Here is a 20,865-nt window from a genome sequence, read left to right as displayed (position 1 = left end):
TTTTCTTTTTGCCTTTATTCAAGGTAGAGTTTCACTCTAGTCCAGGCTGACCAGGAATTTGTAGTCCTAGGCTGGCCTCGAACTCAGGGAGATCCTTCTATCACTGTCTCCCAGGTTCTGGGATTAAAGGCGTGCACCACCATGCTTGCTACTGTTCATGCAAAAGAGGCTTGCATGTTTGGCATGCAGGGGAAGAAAATAGAATTCCTTCTGCTTAGGTCTCCCTCATATGTGTGTGGGCTTATTTACCTAAGTTCTTACCTGATTTTATCTTGTTCCTGTCATGGTCACATTATTATGTGTAAATCTCCTTCTGTGCTATCTTAGCAAGTTTCTCCTATCCATGAGTTTCTCCCATTCAATTGTCTTCCACCTTTTTAAGAATTATTTGGCGGGGGAGGGACTCCAGGCTCTGACTTCTGCAGGTGGATGTCCATCTTGCTTTTTACATGGATGCCTGAGAATTGATCCTGGCAGCAGGCTTTGCAAAGAGGCGCCTTTAACCAAACACTGAGCCATCTCCTCAGCCAATGCAGTGTCCTGCTGCAGTGTTGAGCAGTGGGGAGAAGCTCCAGCTTCCACCCAGCCACAAAAACGCAGGGAGTAAACCGACGGTGCCCGTAGTGTACGAGATCACTCACCATGCCACTGGTACGTTAGGATGTGTCAAATACATGAAAGTATTTTGTAAGGAAATACTGTTTACTCTTTCCACAACTATAAGTCAAGGAAAATGTCTAGGCCAAATATAAAATACAGTCAGTAATGAAAATTTACAAATAAGGGCTGGAGAGATGGCTTAGCGGTTAAGGCGCTTGCCTGCAAAGCCAAAGGACTTCAGTTCAGTTCTTCAGTACCCACGTAAGCCAGATGCACAAGTTGGCGCATTCAATCTGGAATTCGTTTGCAGTGGCTAGAAGTAGAGACACACCCTGGCACACCCATTCTCTCTTTCTCTCACTCTGCCTCTTTCCCTCTCTCAAATAAATAAAAATAAAATATTTTTTTTAATTTACAAATGAGGCCACCATGTGGTGTACCACCACGCCTTTATTCCCAGCACTTGGGAGGCAGAGGTAGGAGGATTGCCATGAGGCCACCCTGAGACTCCATCATGAATTCCAGATCAGCCTGGGCTAGAGTGAGACCCTACCTCGAAAAACCAAAAAAAAAAAAAAAAAAAAAAAAGGGAGAATTTTATTCTAACCACTGAAGAATAGACTTGATTCAGCCTAAAAAAAATGTTCTCATAATATTAATGCAACAAATCGAGACAAGATATAGGAAGAGATATTGCTTATAGACAACATATAGGCAGAAAGTCTTCAGAATAAACAAAACTATTAGAATTGCGAGATATTTTGGCAAATAGCTGTCTTAAATATATGCCAAAAATCAGTACATTTCTTTTAGAGGAAAAACAAATTTTTCTAAGAGAAAAAGATACTCCTCACAGTAAGATAAATCATACTTAGGAATTTGATGAAAATTACAAATTTTCAGTGAATTTAAATATACTAGTCGTATATTGCAATAGTACCTATATCATCATTGTACAATCTGGGAACGTAGAATCCGTTCTGGACTCACCCCTCTCCTAGATATGTAGTCGTGTTTCTGCCCACTTGACTTACAAATATTTCTAAAACTATTTCCTACTTCAATTATCCCTTACAAAGAAGTCCAGCAAATTATTGTCTCTACTTCTAGTCTTACCCTCTCAAAAATTACAGCCCATCCAACTGCCAGAGTAATATACTCACCATGCCATTCAGCACATTAGGATGTATTAAATACATTTTTCCTTCTAGTATGTTAAGTTGGGGTAATTTGGGGAGGTACAACTGGATCATGGCAAGGAGCTTCCATATAAAGTGTTCTTAGGACAGTCTAATGGACCAAATAGGTGATAGAGCTACACTTAGATTTTAAATTTACCTTGTAAATAATTATTTATTGTGTATTAGCTTCCTAATTGGCATTTCATGTATTCTTTTCAAACGTAGGTATGAGCACTTTTCTTCATGTCTGAATCAAGTATTAGGTCTTCTTAATGGGAAAGATCCTGATTCTTCATCAAAGGTATGTATAAAACAATATTTTGTTGCTTACTTTTTAAAAATTATAATGTGCAAAAATGTATACATGTATACCTACCCTTACCAATAATAACCATTTTATGATTTCTAATAGTATATTTTTCTAATTTTAAATTAATATAAATAAAGTCATGTCTAGTTTGTATATTCATTGCAAAACACTAGTTTGAGATTTTAGTCATGTTTCGTATAGTTTTAGATTGTTCCTTTGTTGGTGGGTACTGCCGATTGGGAAGAATCCTGTGTCTGCCATTTTCTACCTGTCTTTTGTTGTGCTTATAGGTAGTTGTCTTACTAGTGTGCCTGAGTCACTAACCACTGATCTATGAGGTAAACATTTGTTTATTGGCACCATAAAGGCTTCATCATTCCAGTGTATGAAAATTTAGTTACTCCACATTCTTTTGTAAAATAATTTTATTTATTTATCTGAGGGAGAACGAGAAAATATAGGTGTACCTAAGCCTCCTCCCACTGCAAATGAACTCCAAAATCATGTGTCACTTTGTGCATCTGGCTTTATATGGCTCCTGGGGAATCAAACCTAGGTAATCAGGCTTTATAAACAAATGGCTTTGACTACTGAACTCTCTCTCTCCAGCTCTGGATTATTCTGAAGCCAGGCATTGTGGCTCACACCTTTAATCCCTGCACTTAGGAGCCAGAGGTAGGAGGACTGCCTTGAGTTCGAGGCTACCCTGAGACTACATAGTGAGTTCCAGGTCAGCCTAAGCTAGAGTGAAACCATACCTCAAAAAAGCAAATTAAAAAAACAATAAATAAAAAAGTTACTGTACATTCTTTCCAGTGCATGATATTTTCATTTTAGCCATTCTAATGGCTGTATAATAGGGGATTACACTTTACCTTAAGTTTATGTTTTCTTAAACATCAATACATTATCATATTTCATGTAATATTAGACATTTGTATATCCTTTTTGGTTAAATGTACATATGTGTGTGCATATACACATACACATAAATACTTGTATACTTATATAATGTTGGGTTTTTTCCTACTGCAAAATTAGAAATATTTAAAACACAAGATATAAATATACATAGATATACCTCACTCATAGAGATAAAAGTCTCATTGAGCCTGGAACTGCTGGTTTTTACTGTCAAACTGGCTGACAGTGAACCCCAGCAATGCTTATGTTCTCACCCTTAGGACTGGGTTTATAGGCATGTCCATCCACACCAAGCCTTTTAAAAAAATATTTATTTGTTTGAGAGAGAAAAAGGAGAAAGAGCGAACATGAGTGTGCCAGAGCCTCCAGCCACTGCAAATAAACTCCAGAAGCATGCACCACTTTTTGCCTCTAGCTTACATGAGTCCTGGGGAGTCGAATCCGGATCCTTTTGTAGGCAAGCGCCTTAACTGCTAAGTGGTGTCTCCAGCCTCACATGCAGTGTTTTTAGTGCTGAAATCAAACCTAGGTCATCATGCTTGCACAGCAAATACTCTTGCCCACCTAGCCATCTCCAGCCCATATGGCGAGTAGGCTTAATCCTGACTTACCTGCTGAGTTTGGTTTAAGTGTGTGCGGGTGCAAGCGTGCAGAGTTCAGAGGACAGTTGCAGAATGTTGACCTTCCACCTTGGAGGCAGCAGCTGGGTTCTCCCATGTGCCGTGGGAGGGACAGACTACCTGGCCCTAAGCTTCTGGGTTCTGTTGGTATCACCCCCATTGCTGTGTACATTGTGAGTGCGCCTCAGGGAGTACAGCTTTCTATGGTGCTGGGACCCCAGTTGTGATGGACAGGCTGAAGGAGAAAGTGTCTTTAGTCCTGAGACCTCTGTACATTCCCAATGTCTCTTCACCTCTGAAGCTTCCTGGTCCTGTGTGTCAGAGCTAAGAGAAGTCAATAAAAATTTTTCTAACCTGAAATCCTCTCATTCATTTGATAAAGGATACTGAAAGACAAACTGGAAACTGCATTTAATTTTTGTTGGAGAACATTTTCTATTAAACATGTATTGCAATTTTTAGCTTCACCAAATGCTTGTCTGTTAGTCTAATGAAATTGACATTTAACAGAGACTTTATATTGCACAGGTTTTAGAATTACTTCTTGCATTCTGTTCAGTGACTCAGCTGCGCCACGTCCTCAGTCAGATGATACTGGAGCAGTGTCCACCTGGCAGCGCCGTTCCGGGGGCCCGTCCTAAGTGCGCAGAGCCCGCTGTGGCACTGACTCGTTGGCTGAGCCAGCCTCTGGAAGCATCCGAAAAGTGTTCTGTTTTAGCCTTAGAGCTATTCAAGGAAATATTTGAGGTAACGTAATCACCGATAAATTGACGTCCTCTATTTTCATGACATGTTTTGCAAACATTTGTGTAATCTTCCAGTTAAGATTTATATCACTTGTTTTACAGCTATGCATGGAATAGTTGTATTCTTTCCTGCCATCCTAATAGATGCTGTATTCTGACTTTACCAACTGTTCATGGGTTAAGGTAGAATATTGATTTTGGAACAGTGGAATAGAACGTGTCATTGTGCTATATGCACTTAGTATAAAGACACATCCCCTTGGGTGTTCAGATCCTGCTCTCTGGGCAATTTAACATTGTCTTCTACTCCTCATTTCTATACTCACTCAACCCATCCCAATCTTCCAAAAATATTTACTGTCTCATAATGAGATCCTGTGCATATTTATAGGTCATTAAATGTACTCATTAAAGTTCATATATGCATAAATTACTTTTCTCCTTAACTTGGTCCTGGCTGTTAACTGCTTTTAGCATTGAAAATGCCTTTAAAATTCTTCATCAAAATTATTAGGTCTTTTTTTTACTATTAAGATAAGTCTTAGCTGGGCGTGGTGGTACACGCCTTTAATCCCAGCACTCGCCTTTAATCCCAGCACTCGGGAGGCAGAGGTGGGAGAATCACCGTGAGTTCAAGGCCACCCTGAAACTACAGAGTGAATTCCAGAACAGCCTGGGCTAGAGTGAGACCCTACCTCAAAAAAAAAAAAAGAAAAAGAAAAAGATAAGTCTATTATGACTTTCATTACATTTAGACCATGAAGATATTTTGCATTAAATACTGGCATTATATAGAATAAGAAACTCACTTAGTTCTTTAAAAATATCCCTTGTAAAATCTTACTGACTCTTGGGGGAAAAATTACAATTATAGGTCTGAAAACTGGCTAATAATTTTCATAGCTATTCAAAAATATTTTTGAAATAGGTTGGGTAAGTGATCTATTTAGTTAAACATAAGAAATTCAAAGCTTGTTATAGCCTGTTATTGACTAATTTGAGTTGTGTATTCACTGTATTTTAATCATTATTAATGGTATTCTCTAGGATATCATTGATACTGGTAACTGTTCCTCAGCTGATCGTTTTTTGACGCTTCTGCTGCCTACAGTCCTCGATCAGCTTCAGTACACAGAGCAAAATCTGGATGAGCCCTTAATAAGGAAAAAATGTGAAAGAATGGTCAAGGCCATTGGCGTTTTATTAAATATCCTTCAGTATCATAGAAATGAAATTATAACAACTCTTGCATGTTGTCTTTATTTGTATTTTATCACTTCTCATGCTAATATCTATTAGATATTTTAAACATAAAGGACCAATATAGGAAGGACTGGGGAGATAGCCTCACAAACATATGGACTTGAGTTCAGTTCCCAAATCCATATAAAAATTTCACATGTGCTGTACACACAGTCCTGGGGAAGCAGATCCAGGTAAATTACTGGGGATGTGTGGCTAGCCACTCTAGCCCAGTTAGGCAAGTTCCAAGTCAATAAGAGATCCCGTCTCAAAAAATAAAAAGTTGCCCGCTGACCTCCACATGGACGGATGGACAGACGGACACAGACGTTGATAATTCCTTACGAAAGCTCTCCAGACTTCCCTTTTTCTGTGCGAACTATTTTCTAGATTGTTACCGGCACTCTACTGCCACTGAACCGCATCTCCAGCCCCGTATGGCTGCTGTTGTAATTTGAACGTTTTATGTATTGCAGTTTGAGAAGGGAGGTATATTCTGAAAAGACCCTTCTATTACCTTCTCTGTTTTATGCTGTTGACACCTGTTCTCTGAGGCTACACGGATGCTGTTAGCTTATCTTTTTCAATAAAGACCTGCATACATGTTCTAAAAGACGACATCACACTCGAATTTTTAAGATGATGAATATTTGGGGACTAGATACATGGCTGAGCTGTTAAGGCGCTTGCCTGTGAAGCCAGAGGAGAGGACCACACTCGATTCCCCAGCACCTAGGTCAGCCAGACGCACTAGGCCCTGGCGCACTCATCCTCTCTAACTGCCTCTTCCACATAAGTAAATAAATAAAATGTCTTAAAAGATAAGTATTTTATGACAAGCTCATTTGGGAAAAAACAACCATGAATACTTGATTACCATATACTTTCTGCCTGTTTTCTCTTTTCTAGATGACTTCCTAAAGGTCTGTCCCAACTTTTTAATTTTATTAAAATTCTCTAACATCACTATGGTCAAGGAGCCATACTATGTCAGTAAGATGTCATAAATTCACCTTTTCACCATTTCTTGCATCATAGAGGAACAAAAGACCATGCCCACACCTGTATTGCAACTGAAGCAAGCATTTATCTTCAATCTCCACTGAGCAGTTGCTCTGTAATTTTCATTTTCTTTTACAATACCAACCCTGGCTATGCATTAGAATCACCTAGGTCACAAGTAAAAAGATGTTAAACAGATAGAGAAGCTTTGTTCACACATGGTGGTCACTCCTAGCCAAACGTGAGCATTCACTGGAAACATCCTGTCTCTTGTTTCATCATTGTGTCGGAAACGTGGTGCAAGTCCGTGTCTCGCTATTTACCTGTCACCGTAATACTCAGTCCCACTTTCTGTCCTTTCATAAAGCAAATACAATTGGAATTACATTGAACTTCAGGGGTGAGATGGTGTGCTTGAAATTATCACGATTGTTACACATTATATATAACTATAAACTGTATAAGTATTTGGATATCAGTGTGTATCTTAACAAAATATAACCTCTCTGTGGAGATGACACTCTGAAAATGCATGTTGTAAAAATTCTCACTACCATAAAGTGTACTACGCTGATAGAACAACAGTTTACATATGGCAAAATTGACCTGGGATTTGGAACAAAAGTAGCAGATTCTGAATTATGGTGAGTATTTGAAATCCAAATTGCCAAGTGGCTAAAGGCAGCAAAAATTAAAAGATGTATTATCTCGAATTACTGTTCTGTTAACTCAAAAGGTAGCAGAGAATTAACAGACTACTTTAAAGTATAATTCATTTTTTAATAGATTATATATTTCTCATGAAGGATTTTAAAATTGTGATTAATGTTTAGTTGAGGGCTTATTTTTTCTCTGTGGGTTTGATTACAGATCCTTAGCCTTTCTACAACTTCCTTTTGACAAATTTCCTTTGTAATTTTTGGTTCATCTAATTTTTCATTTTTTTAACTTAAAAAGCATGAAAATTCAATGTGATTGTAAGAAAACCAATCAATTTTGAGGTTTTTTTTTTAATAACAAAGACAACTTTTCATTTCAGGAGTTTTGGTTTCAGGTAGATTTTTTTTTTTTTTTTTTTTTTAATTTTTCGAGGTAGGATCTCACTCTAGCCCAGGCTGACCTGGAATTCACTATGGAGTCTCAGGGTGGCCTCGAGCTCATGGCAATCCTCCTACCTCTGCCTCCCGAGTGCTGGGATTAAAGGCGTGTGCCACCACGCCCGGCCGGTTTCAGGTAGATTTTCACTGATAGTAATGGGTCATATTATTTGGCAACTGAGTACCTTTAACTGCTAAGGTGTCTCCCCAGCCCCAAATTTCTGATATTTCAATTCTCAGCAGAAAACATATTTCTTGAGTTTTTTAAAGAGGAAAGATTACTTTTCATTTTATTTAAGATTATGAACAAAAATAATCTAGTACACTTCTGAGTTACCTAATTTCTGATTTTTTTTTTTTTGTTTTTTTTTTTTAAGTAAACTTGCTGCTGATGTGGTTTTAAAAACTCTTGATTTGATGAACAAACTTAAGCAGTTGGTTCCGGGTATGGAAGTAAGCTTCTACAAAATCCTTCAGGTAACATTTAAACATTGAAGGTTATTCTAATTGATATCTAATAATGTCCCCCCTCAATGTTTTAGACAGAAAGTTTCATTATGTAGACTAGGATTGCCTCAGATCAGTATGTAGCCAGGGTCATCTTGAACTCTGTCCTCAGCTTCTTGAACTACAAGCCTATGCCACTGTCCCTGCTTGACGATTTCTGTTTGAGTATTCTAAATCCTTAGGGGATATATCTCTTGAAAAAATGCCCATAAGCCAGATGTGGTGGCACACACCTTTAATCCCAGCAGTCGGCAGGCAGAGGTAGGAGGATCACTGTGAGTTCAAGGCCACCCTGAGATTATATAGTGAATTCCAGGTCAGCCTGGGCCAGAGTGAAACCCTACTTTGAAAAAAAAAATGGCCATTAGAAGACAGTGTACTATCAGTAGCTATAACAATCTTACATAACATTTCATTTTACAGAATTTCATAGAAACTGATACCTAATGTGCTCTTGACTGTAGGGTGCAGCCTTTCCCTTTCTTAGGGCATTCTTGGAGGTTTCTTGGTTGCTTCTATTGGCATTAGGAAGTGGGTTGTGGTTTTTTTTTTTTTATAAATTTTTAAAAAAATTTTTTTTTGTTCATTTTTTATTTATTTTTGAGAGTGACAGACACAGGGAGAAAGACAGATAGAGGGAGAGAGAGAGAATGGGCGCACCAGGGCTTCCAGCCACTGCAAACGAACTCCAGACGCGTGCGCCCCCTTGTGCATCTGGCTAACGTGGGACCTGGGGAACCGAGCCTCGAACCGGGGTCCTTAGGTTTCACAGGCAAGCGCTTAACCGCTAAGCCATCTCTCCAGCCCTGGGTTGTGTTTTGATCAGGGTTGATTAAACGGATAGCAAAATCTAGAATAAAAAGAGTTTATGAGTTGGAGAGATAGCTTAGCAATTAAGGGGCTTGCTTGCAAAGCTTAAGGACCTGAGGGCCTACAAGGCACTGAGCATTGTAATCATACAGATTTACATGTCAGTAACAGCCTCAACATTGTTTTTAAGGAATTGAATCAAAATTGTTTTCATATTAGCTTCTAGATTTTTTTATTTTTATTTGAGGAAGTCAGAGAGAGGGGGAGAAAGAAAGAGAGTGAATGGGCACGCCAGGGCCTCTAGCCACTGCAATTGAATTCCAGATGCATGAGCCACCTTGTACATATGGCTTACATGGGTTCTGGGGAATGAAACCTGGGTTCTTAGGCTTCACCTTAACCACTAAGCCATCTTTCCAGCCCTATATATTTTTCATCATAGATTTAGGCTGTACTAATAGGCATTTTATGAACATAAAAAACTATTTTCTGTAATTAAATTTTGTGTTTTAATTTGAATTTTACTTCTGACTTTATAACTTATGACCCACTTCTAATTTTTCATTTATTAATTGTTAAGTCATGATTTGGATAGGCATAATTGAAAGTGCTAAACCCTTTACTGAATATTTATAAAACTATGTTAATATATTTTATGATACATTTTACGTGGCTAAACTAAGTCTAGCTAAACGTCCAATAGAAATGTTTTAGAATTCATTCACTTTGGACTGAAGACCTAACAGTGTTGATTCTTTGTGTCTCTTATTTTCTGGTTTTCTGGCTTGTTTAGGACCCGCGTTTGATCACTCCTCTAGCTTTTGCTTTAACATCTGACAACAGAGAACAAGTGCAGTCTGGATTGGGAATATTATTGGAAGCTGCTCCACTCCCAGACTTTCCTGCTTTAGTGTGAGTACTAATCATTGCGTTTTATGTATCGCTCACAATAGCGAGATATAAATCCTTCACATACACAGATTACTGAATTGGAGATTTTATTGTAATTGTCAGTTACAGTAAAATTTTGGTTCCATAACTGAGCAGGCCAAATGTTTACTAGTTCAGAGGAAAGATAGATCCAGGTAGATAAGTGTGTGTATTGTCAGAGGCTAACTTTTTTGCTTTTTTTGATCACACTTTTCTAATACAGTAAGTTCCGGATGCTCTGAGGCTTTCATCCTATCACCTTAGTTCCTTTTATGAAAAAGCTTTTGTTTTCTGAGTGTCTTAAGTGAATAATTTAAGCATTGCAGTCAGTCACTTGCCAAGAAGTTCTTAGAACTGAATGAACTGACAGGTAGTTGGAATTGGTTACTGGAAATATCCCTCAAAAAAACAGTATGTGCTTTTATCAGTGAATATAAAATTTTCCACTATATTCTTTAATTTCAAATAATTGAATGAGGGGCCTGGGGAGCTGACTCAGCTGTTAAAGGTGTATCCTTTAAATAATAGTGATATTTGAAAAAAATTCAGCATTTTTTTAGGGGGAAATGTAACTCTGTAGGCTAAATGGTTGTTATGGTATATATTAGGGGTTTACTTTAACATTTTTTAAACTCATTTTAAAATATCTCTTTTTTTAAAAGTATTTTTATTTATTTATTTATTTGAGAGCGACAGACACAGAGAGAAAGACAGATAGAGGGAGAGAGAGAGAATGGGCGCGCCAGGGCTTCCAGCCACTGCAAACGAACTCCAGACGCGTGCGCCCCCTTGTGCATCTGGCTAACGTGGGTCCTGGGGAACCGAGCCTCAAACCGGGGTCCTTAGGCTTCACAGGCAAGCGCTTAACCGCTAAGCCATCTCTCCAGCCCTTAAACTCATTTTAAAACATTTTTTGTTTATTTTTATTTACTTATTTTTATTTATTTATTTGAGAGCAACAGACATAGAAAGAGGCAGATAGAGAGGGAGAATGGGTGCACCAGAGCCTCTCTTCCTCTCTCTCTCCTTCCCTCTTAAATAAATAAATAAAATATGTTTAATAAAAACTAGTACCTAGACTGCCTCCAAAGGTGGAATTGTAATTATGAAAGATTATATGTGGGAAAGAGAGTAATAGTTTCCAAAACCCTCTTTCATATGGCTACCAGGAAATTGATTTCAAGAATATTTGAAGGCATTTGTTTTCAAAACATGATCCATTCTAAAAGATTTCCTAATTCTGCAACATATATGTCTTTTGCTTTCTTTTTTAAAAAACATCTATTGTTTTTCTTTCTGACCCATTCAGACTTGGGGAAAGTATAGCAGCAAACAATGCATATAGACAACAAGAAACAGAACATATGCCCAGGAAAGTGCCTTTGCACTCATTAAGTCACAGTTTTCCCACATCAGTGAAGTGCTTAACTCCCCCCTTGTTGAAGGATAAAGGCCCTGGATTGAACATAGAGGAGCTAATAGAGAAGCTTCAGTCTGGAGTGATGGTGAGTGATAATAGCTCTTTTAAATGGAATTGGGCTTGGTAGGTGGCAGCTGAATGTCAGCTTGGAGTATAATAAATATTTAAACAACTTTACATACAAATGATAAGTAGTAATATTCTAGAGCTTTTGGAAAGAAAGGGAGAAAAACCAGGTATAAAATTCTAACATTTTTTGACACAGCTGTCCTTTTTCTAGTCCCCTGCCCAACTACCCACCCAGCTCAAGAAGTACTTATAAAATCTCCATAAGCTGTTGGGAGCCATTTGCCTGGACATTTGTGTATGACTTGTGTACACTTCTACACTGGGCTAGAGAAAAGCAAAATGTTTCGCCAAGCATGAGATTAGGTATCAGCTGAGGTCTGGGAACTGAAAAAAAAGTAACATTTTGAGCTGGAGGCTAAGATTTGACTGTTCTTTGACCAATGTAGGAGGATATGGCTTTCTCAAGAGATCCTATGTAAATATTAACATTTTCGGCTTGCATTCTTGTGCTCTGAAAAGAAATAAAATAGCTAAACTAAATAAAGTTGGAGCTTCAGTATTCACTGACAGCCCTCCCAAGTTCATCTTTTGTCTTTCGCCTTTTGTTCTTAATCCTCACGCCCTCCTCAGGTACTGTTCAACTCTGCCGGCGGCCTCCGGCAATAAGCGTACCAAATCTTGCTCATGTATTCCTCTGCAGTAGCCATGTTAGTGAAATAGTTATGACCTGTCTGATATACCATTTTTACTTTGTCTTACTCATCATTCTGTTTTAGTGATGAGTTGCATGGTAGACTTGTATTGCCTTGCATTATTTTGTCAGATCTTAAAAATTTGTGATTTTAACTGTTAAAAACAGGTAAAGGATCAGATTAATGATGTGAGAATATCTGACATAATGGATGTATATGAGATGAAACTATCCACATTGGCTGTAAGTACAAGCTTATTTTAAGTATGCAATAAGCTTTAATAGCTGTTTTCCTTTATGATGAAAATGAATGCTATGTTTTCTTACAGTCCAAAGAAAGCCGGTTACAAGATCTCTTAGAGGCAAAAGCTCTGGCCCTTGCTCAGGCTGATAGACTGATTGCTCAGTATCGCTGTCAGCGAACTCAAGCAGAGACAGAGGTGTGTACAATATAACATCATGTCTGATCAAAAATAATAATAAAAGGTATTAGGTGGACACATCTTTAGTCCCAGCACTCAGAAGGCTGAGGTAAGAGGATCACAATGAGTTCGAGGCCAACATTGCATATCATTGGTGCTCCTCGATCATTCAGTGTCAAGGAACCTCAGTAATGTTAACGTTTCCAAATTTAAGTCAAACAGGTATTTTTTCCAAGCACTAAATGGCTTGTAATCGCTCCATTTAGTTATACAGCAAGTACTTGTAGCCTGTCACGACCAATGGTAAACTATCTGACATTCCCTTTTTTGGTGTGTTTGTTTGTTTTTCGAGGTAGGGTTTCACTCTGGTGTAGGCTGGAATTCACTCTGTAGTCTCAAACTCACGGTGATCTTCCTACCTCTGCCTCCCGTGTGCATCACCACGCCCAGCAGTCTCTAAGTCATATCTGGACTTTTTTTCCCAAACTGTTCATAGTCCTCAGATTTTAGTTTAAATATCCTCAATCCCCAGGAGCCTGATAATAGTCATCTTTCCTCTCAGGTGTTTGGGTATCCCTCCTCCATGTATCTACCCTGTCTTTATGTCTTTATAACACTTCTTAAAACTTGTGATGTCAAAAGCTGTTTCTGTATCTCCAGGCTTGACTACATTTTTTGGTATATGTTGCTATTAAGTTTGGAAACTAAGGTATACATGGTACCTTAAGGGTAAAATTTTAGTTCAATAATACAGAAATTTTTAGTAGACTCACATGAAAAATCTATACAATACAATGTCATTTGTAATAATTTCTAGTAAAGTCACCTGCCTTTTCAAAGAGACATTAAAATTTGTAATAAGTAAAGCACTTTTAAAATCTCTTCAGAATAAAGTTGTCATAAAAATCATAAGAAGATATAACCATATTTCTTTTTGTTTCTTCGTTTTGGGTAGGGTCTCATTCTAGCCCTGGCCAACCTGGAATTCACTATGTAGTCTCAGGGTGGCCTCAAACTCACTACAATCCTACCTCTGCCTCCCAAGTGCTGGGGTTAAAGATGTGTGCCACATGTAAAGCTCTGTATTTCTTTTTATTTCTTGTTTTTAGCATGTTTTCATTTGTCTAGATTGATGTGTTGAACTTAAAAGTCCCAAAAAAGAAAAATTAGTGATATTAAAATACTATCTTCCTATTCTTTCTCATACATTGTCTGTTGGGAATCTCTTACAGTTCATCAGAAAGTTTAGTGGTTTTACTGTGCTGAAATTTTTTCTCATAAAAGGAACACTAGTTCAGTATTGTTTTTTTGTGTTGTCTGTGTGTGCTGAGAAAGGGAGGGAATAGAGGGTATCCATGTATTATTCTAGTTACTTTTGTACTTGAACATCATGTCACAAAGTATAGGTTGTTTTCCCTAGCTAATGTTAGTTTAAGTGTTCGATCACATGTCTGTAGTGCAGTTAATATCTTCTTTATTCTTGCCTGAAATGAGTGTACTTAAGCAATGATATCTACATTATAACTGGGCAATGTAATTCTATGAGACCATAACCAGCTATATAATACATGCTGACTGAACATTGTGATATAGTGTATAATGGTATATACTTAGTAATGGTAAAGCCCATGTACTGTTTTTCTTTAAGGCGCGAACACTTGCCAATATGCTGAGAGAGGTTGAGAGAAAGAATGAAGACCTTAGTGTGTTGCTGAAGTCACAGCAGCTTGAGTCAGAACGAGTGCAGAGTGACATTGAGCGCCTCTTTCAACACAGTAGGAAGTTAGAGTCTGTGGCTAAAGAACATGAAATACTGACCAAATCCTACATGGAACTTCTTCAGAGGTAAATAAAATAAGGGTTCTATATAAGGCTACAGTCTAGAGTGATCAGACCACGTGTCTTTCTGTGACCCTGAAATCCTTTTGTAGATACTCATAAATTATGACGACACCATACAGTAAGTAGTTAGTAAGAAACTTAAATGGTAATGAAATGCATTGTCGCTTCTTCAAACTCATTAGCAAAGTTGGAAACAATGCAAACAACTATTTCTTTCTTATATTTCTTATATTCTTTCTTATATTTACTCACAGGCCCAGTTTTCTGGAATCTAAGCTTTCTAAGGACAAGTTTTTTTTTTTAATTTTTTTATTTATTTATCTGAGAGTGACAGACACAGAGAGAAAGACAGATAGAGGGAGAGAGAGAATGGGCGCGCCAGGGCTTCCAGCCTCTGCAAACAAACTCCAGACGCATGCGCCCCCTTGTGCATCTGGCTAACGTGGGACCTGGGGAACCGAGCCTTGAACCAGGGTCCTCAGGCTTCACAGGCAAGCACTTAACCGCTAAGCCATCTCTCCAGCCCAAGGACAAGTTTTAATCTCACGGTTTCATTGTGAACGCTGACAAATCCCTATGGCCTGCAGCAAACTGCTTTCTCAGTAGTTAACTGTTCCTTTAAAAATTACTGAATGTGAACTTGTTACATGTAGTACTATATAAGTTGGTCATTTCTGCTAGTCAGTAGTAGTTAAATGTTGGGAATTTTATGTCATTTGACCTAATGTCACAGAAATTTGGGTCTTACTACTTATAAGTCAGTTTACTGTATCTGTACATTAGGTTCTTATAGATAAATTGCAGCTTGAAGGGGTTTAAATTTTTGATATAAATTTCCAGATTCCCATTGAAAAATGTTATGCCAATTTATATGTCTACTAACAAAGTTTGCTTATTTTTCCCTACCATCTAAATCTTAAGTTTAGCCAGGCGTGGTGGTGCAAGCCTAACCCCAAGTTTGTTTGTTTATTTATTGTTGTATGAGTCTTGCTTTTAAGGATGCAGAGGTAGGAGGATCACTGAGTTTGAGGCCAACCTGAAACTACATAGTGAATTCCAGGTCAGCCTGGGCCACAGTGAAACACTACCTTGAAAAACAAAAACCAAAATAATAATAATAATAAAATAAGGCCAGTTTTTAAATTTCTGATTTACATGAGGCTCACGAAAAATTAGATAGATTTTTAGCAAACTATAAATAAATACACTGATGACCTGGTTAGTTTACTTTTTATTGTCTTATTGACATATAGATCTTGAAATAAGTCCATCAGTAAAGATAGAAAGTGGAAAATGAGTAGCATCTGGAGTATGTGTGGTAAAAAGGTAACTTCTAAACGTATTTCCCTCAGAACCCTTTTCCAAAGCATGAATGTTGAAAGCGTACTACTGATGGTGTCGTGTTGAGTTTAGGCAGTGAAAGTGGAGAACAAATGGAAATATGAGTGGTTAGTTTAAGAGAAACATGGTTTATAGCACCTCTTGATTTTCTTTCTTTATTCGAGAGAGAGAACAAGGCAGGTAGAGGGAGAGAAAGTGGGCGTGTCAGGGCCTCTGGCCGCTGCAAATGAATTCCAGTTGCATACACCACCTTGTGCATTTGGTTTACATGGGTCCTGGTTAATTGAACCTGGGTCCTTTGGCTTTGCAGGTAGGTGCCTTAACTGCTAAGTCATCTCTCCAGCCCTATAACATTATGTCTACCAAAGATGAAACTAAGTGACTGGATAAGTAAAAGTGGAGGTACCTGGGAAGAGGTGATTTATTATAGTCCTGACTCTTTTGGGCATTTAAATCCAGATTGTATTAAGTTTGTGATCTGGGAATGAGGAGATAGCTCAGCAGTTAAAAATAACACTTGTTGCAAAACCTTCTGGCTCATATTCAATTCCCACATAAAGCTTGATGGACATTTGTTGTGGAATATCCAGAGTGTGTGCATGCGTGCGCGCATGCACATATATTGTCTACGTGCTCAAAATTGGCTTTGCAGGCAAGCACCTTAACCACTGAGCCATCTCTCCAGCCCCCATTTTTTAAAAAGTCTTTCAAAAGAAATCCTTGTGATGAACAAACAAGATTTCAGCCAGTGCCTCCAAGTTTGTTTATTTATTGTTGTATGAGTCTTGCTTTTAATCTCTGTGCTTAAAGAAATATAAAAGGACATTTTATGTTTAAGACAGGTGCAAAGTCTTTATAAAGAATTCTTTGTTACACCAGTAAAAATAAGCAGGATGAAGCCAGGCATGGTGGTATACTCCTTTAATCCCAGCACTTCGGAGGGAGGCAGAGGTAGAAGGATCAACTATGAGTTCGAAGCCACCCTGAGACTACATAGTCAATTCCAGGTCAGCCTGGACCAGAGTGAGACCCTACCTCAAAAAAAATAAATTAATAAATAAGTAAGTAAATAAGCAGGATGATTAGAGGTCTTAGAAACAGAGATAAACATTAAAGCCAGCTGTGCATGTTTGCAGTAAATTATGTAATGCAATTCCATCTTTGCCCTAAAGGTCTGTTCCCATAAATATGACTGTTCCACATATATCTATTATATAAGTTGATTGAATTGTATTTATGTCCTCCTTGTTCATCCAGCATTCCCCTTAAAGAAAAAAATGAAGTATTTTTCTTCCATCCTGTTTTCCTCTGTAAAGATACTAATACACATTTCTTTGTGTTTTCAGAAATGAAACCAATGAGAAGAATAATAAAGACTTACAGATTACATGTGATTCTCTGAATAAACAAATCGAGACAGTAAAAAAGTTGAATGAGTCACTCAAGCAGCAAAATGAAAAGTAAAATCTCCAGTTCTATATCCTAAATTATTTGAGCTTTTTCAAAAAGAAAATTACTCTCTGTATGTAGAATATTTTTATTAATAATTTTAGTTTTAGTTATCAGTTTTTACTTTAAGATTCAAAATGCATAGGTCATTTAAATTTATATTCACTATAAGTAATTACAGTTTTTTCTCTTAAAATACTGGGTACAGAAAGTCACAAATAATAATGTTCAGTGATGTTTTTTGTATAATTTCAGAACTCTTGCTCAATTAATAGAGAAAGAAGAACAGAGAAAAGAAGTCCAGAACCAACTGGTAGACAGAGAGTGTAAATTAGCAAGTAAGTAGCTTTTTGTTTAAAGATTAACTGCTCTTCACACATTTGGCTTCCAAAATAAAGTAGTCAGAACATGAATGTTGCAGTTTTTCATTGCTTCTTCCCTTATTTCATGAACCTTAAATCACTTCTTAAATAACTTTTCCTGTAACATTTTATGAGAAGGAATTTCATTCATCAAGTTGACAAGCCAGTATATTCGTTTCAAGCTTTGGGGTTACAAGGCATGATTACCCTTATTAAAAATAAACATTTCTTAAGAATAGAACAGCAGGTGGCAGTATTGGGTAACTAATAGTCACTAGTTTCATAATGTTGTATGATCTTTAAAACCATTTTTGTTCTAAGTTACTTCCTTTAGAGTATAGGTAGCTGCCAACCTACCTATCTGTATATTTTTCGGTCACTTTTGTTCTCTTTCCCTTGTAGCTTTTTAAAGCTTTGAGGATTTACTTTTTCTTCTTTAATATCTGTTTAGAATAGGAGTGGGGAAAGACCTGTATATTTGGAGTTTGTTTCCTACCCCCACCCCCAAGGTAGGATCTCACTGTAGCCTAGGCTGACGTTGAATTCACTATGTAGTGTAAGGGTGACCTTGAACTCCTGGGTGATCCTCCTACCTCTGCCTCCCAAGTGCTGAGATTAAAGGCGTGTACCACCACGCCCTACTCCTATTTGGAGTTTCATATTGGCATAAGGGAAGATTTTTGTGGTCTTTTTTACTCAGCAAGTTCTACAAAACATGTTTCATTAAAATAAGATGAGATTTTTTAATCATCTTCATTATTTTTCTGTTAACAGCTATTTAAATTTTTAAGGAGTACATAACTAATGTTTGTTTCTTTTAAGATTTGCTTCAAAATATAAAAGTACAAGAAGAAAAGATTAATGTTTTACAAAAGGAAAAGGAAGATAACGAAGAAAGCATTGATACCCTTAGAAAAGAATTAAGCAGAACAGAACAGATAAGAAAAGAGTTGAGCATTAAGGTAAGCTATATAAATGTTAACTTAGATAAATTAGTGGTGTGTTCTTTAGTAATTTTGTTTATAAAATATTAGAATCTCCAAGCATTATGATATCATATGATAAAAGGATCTACCACTCTGTGCCAACCTGTGTTTCTTTTTTCTTTTTTTTTTTTTTTGATCATTTTTTATTTATTTATTTGAGAGTAACAGAAAGAGAGAGAAAGAGACAGAGAGAGAGAGATTGAGAACGGGTGTGCCAGGGCTTCCAGCCACTGCAAACGAACTCCAGATGCATGCGCCCCCTTGTGCATCTGGCTAACATGGGTCCTGGGGAACCGAGCCTCGAACCAGGGTCCTTAGGCTTCACTGGCAAGCACTTAACCACTAAACCATCTCTCCAGCCCCAACCTGTGTTTCTTATACCATTAAAAACTTACAAGTACATGATTGCTCTTCAAGTCTGTGAAGAGTGCAGGAAGAAACACCCATGTCTTATGTGTGCAGATAGCAGGGCTGCTTTATAGGTTTATAGGAATAAGATGATTTGGCATTTGTTTAGGACTTTGTAATTTGTAGAACTCTTTGTAATTTTTTTGTAAATTACCCATCTCTAAACATATTAATGCCAATGTGTTAATTGTAACTTACAAATGAAAGAAGTAAAGCCTGAGTTTATAACTAATAGGATAGTCTCACATTCTGAGTTTCAGGCCTGATTGTCTTATTTTCATTTATATTACTGAGATCACATAACTTGGTTGATAGCCATAAGTTGTACTTTGTGGCCTATTTACTATCCCAAAAATAAGAATTAGCAAGATTCGGGCTGGAGAGTTGTTGTACTGGTTAAAGGCTACTGCCTGCAAAGCCAAAGAAACCAGGCTTGATTCCCCAGGATGCACATAAGTCAGATGCACAAGGTGGCACATGCATCTGGAGGGCTGGAAACCATGGTGTGCCCATTTTCTCTTTCTCTTCCTCCCTCTCTCTCAAATAAATAAAATTATGGTTAGAGTAAATAAACAAATAAAAGCTGGTTTAAAAATTGTCAGTTTCATTTTTTAAAAAGGCAAGATTGACAACTGAACTATTATAGAGCAAGTGTAAAATAAAAAGCATAAAGTTGAATGCTCATTATAATTTTTTGGATGGAATTTGTATTAATGTGGTTAAATTTCAGTAAGTCTAGGTAGTAGTGTATTCTAAATATACTTTTTCTAAAAATTGTAGCTGCTAGTATAAGTTCTATATGGCATTTTTTCAAACAAAAATTTGTTTTTCTTCCTTGCTTCTTTACCCCATCCTCTTCCCTTGTAACTTTCCCCAAGCGTAGCTTCTTTTTCATATTCATACCACATGTATCCTTATGTCCCATTCCTTGTTACCTCATGTTTTTAATTTCTATTGCATTTATCTTAAATTTATTATATAATTTTATTTAAAATACAGTATGTTCATAATGTGTCTCAAAAAGATTGTCTTACAAGTATAAAATAAAAGATCCTTAAAATATCTGTTAAGAGGGCTGGACGGATGGCTTTGTAGTTAAGGCACTTGTCTGCAAAGCCAAAGGCCCCGGGTTTGATTGCCAGGACCTTGTGTATGCCAGATGCACAGGTGGTGCGTACATCCGGAGTGCAGCCACTGGAGGTCCTGTCGTGCCCGTTCATACCATATTCTCTCTTTCTCTCAAACATTTAAAAATTGAAAAACTTTAAAAACTTCTTTTAAAAATGCATATCTGTGAAGAGAAAACATGTGGATGAATTCTGAATTTCTTATCACTCTTTTGTCAATCCTTAGGCTTCCTCATTAGAGGTTCAGAAGGCCCAGTTAGAAAGTCGTTTGGAAGAGAAAGAATCCTTGGTGAAACTTCAGCAAGAGGAGTTGAACAAACACTCCAACATGATAGCAATGATCCACAGTTTAAGTGGTGGAAAAATAAGTCCAGAAACTGTGAATCTCAGTATATAGATATGAATTTTTGAAATCTACAATCTAGTAATATGTTCGATTTATTTATATATTGGAGGTGGCAGTAAATGGAGATGATTGTTATCCTAAGACATGTGATCACCATTTGTTTATCATACAGTTATCAATTTAGTAAAGATCCTAATTTGATGCATGCCTTATTTTGTGTTTTGAGTAACATTTTATTTAACTTCATAGTGTTAACTTTTATTGCTGCAAGTTTTCTTTGGTTCTTACTTTAGGGTCTTCTTAAGCCACCCCTGTATCTGTCTTTTATGTTCTTACATGTCTGATGTGCTTGCGTTTGTGGTTGCCGTCATGAATTGCTTAATGATGAGGGTATGCTTTCATAATACACTGTGCAGCACTTTATTATTGAACA

At 37.3% G+C, this 20,865-nt stretch overlaps 1 protein-coding gene across 2 annotated transcripts in view; it reads left to right on the top strand.

The window, feature by feature from the left end:
- Cip2a (cellular inhibitor of PP2A) overlaps positions 1–20,644 on the top strand; it is a 67,671-nt gene extending 47,027 nt beyond the window's left edge. For both annotated transcript variants that reach the window (XM_004663976.2, XM_004663977.3), the window contains 14 exons: positions 2,007–2,082; positions 4,164–4,382; positions 5,429–5,588; positions 7,128–7,269; positions 8,100–8,199; positions 9,833–9,951; positions 11,279–11,474; positions 12,318–12,392; positions 12,479–12,589; positions 14,220–14,416; positions 17,101–17,214; positions 17,459–17,541; positions 18,388–18,527; positions 20,313–20,644. In XM_004663976.2, coding sequence (XP_004664033.2) covers positions 2,007–2,082; positions 4,164–4,382; positions 5,429–5,588; positions 7,128–7,269; positions 8,100–8,199; positions 9,833–9,951; positions 11,279–11,474; positions 12,318–12,392; positions 12,479–12,589; positions 14,220–14,416; positions 17,101–17,214; positions 17,459–17,541; positions 18,388–18,527; positions 20,313–20,483 — 1,903 coding nt within the window. In that variant the 3' untranslated portion in view covers positions 20,484–20,644. The remainder of the gene's footprint in view (positions 1–2,006; positions 2,083–4,163; positions 4,383–5,428; positions 5,589–7,127; positions 7,270–8,099; positions 8,200–9,832; positions 9,952–11,278; positions 11,475–12,317; positions 12,393–12,478; positions 12,590–14,219; positions 14,417–17,100; positions 17,215–17,458; positions 17,542–18,387; positions 18,528–20,312) is intronic.
- The last annotated feature ends 221 nt before the right edge of the window (positions 20,645–20,865 follow it).

The sequence above is a fragment of the Jaculus jaculus genome, chromosome 4, assembly GCF_020740685.1.
Source record: "Jaculus jaculus isolate mJacJac1 chromosome 4, mJacJac1.mat.Y.cur, whole genome shotgun sequence".
In the NCBI taxonomy this organism is placed as follows: Eukaryota; Metazoa; Chordata; class Mammalia; order Rodentia; family Dipodidae; genus Jaculus; species Jaculus jaculus.
This window is presented reverse-complemented; position numbering and strand designations above follow the sequence as displayed.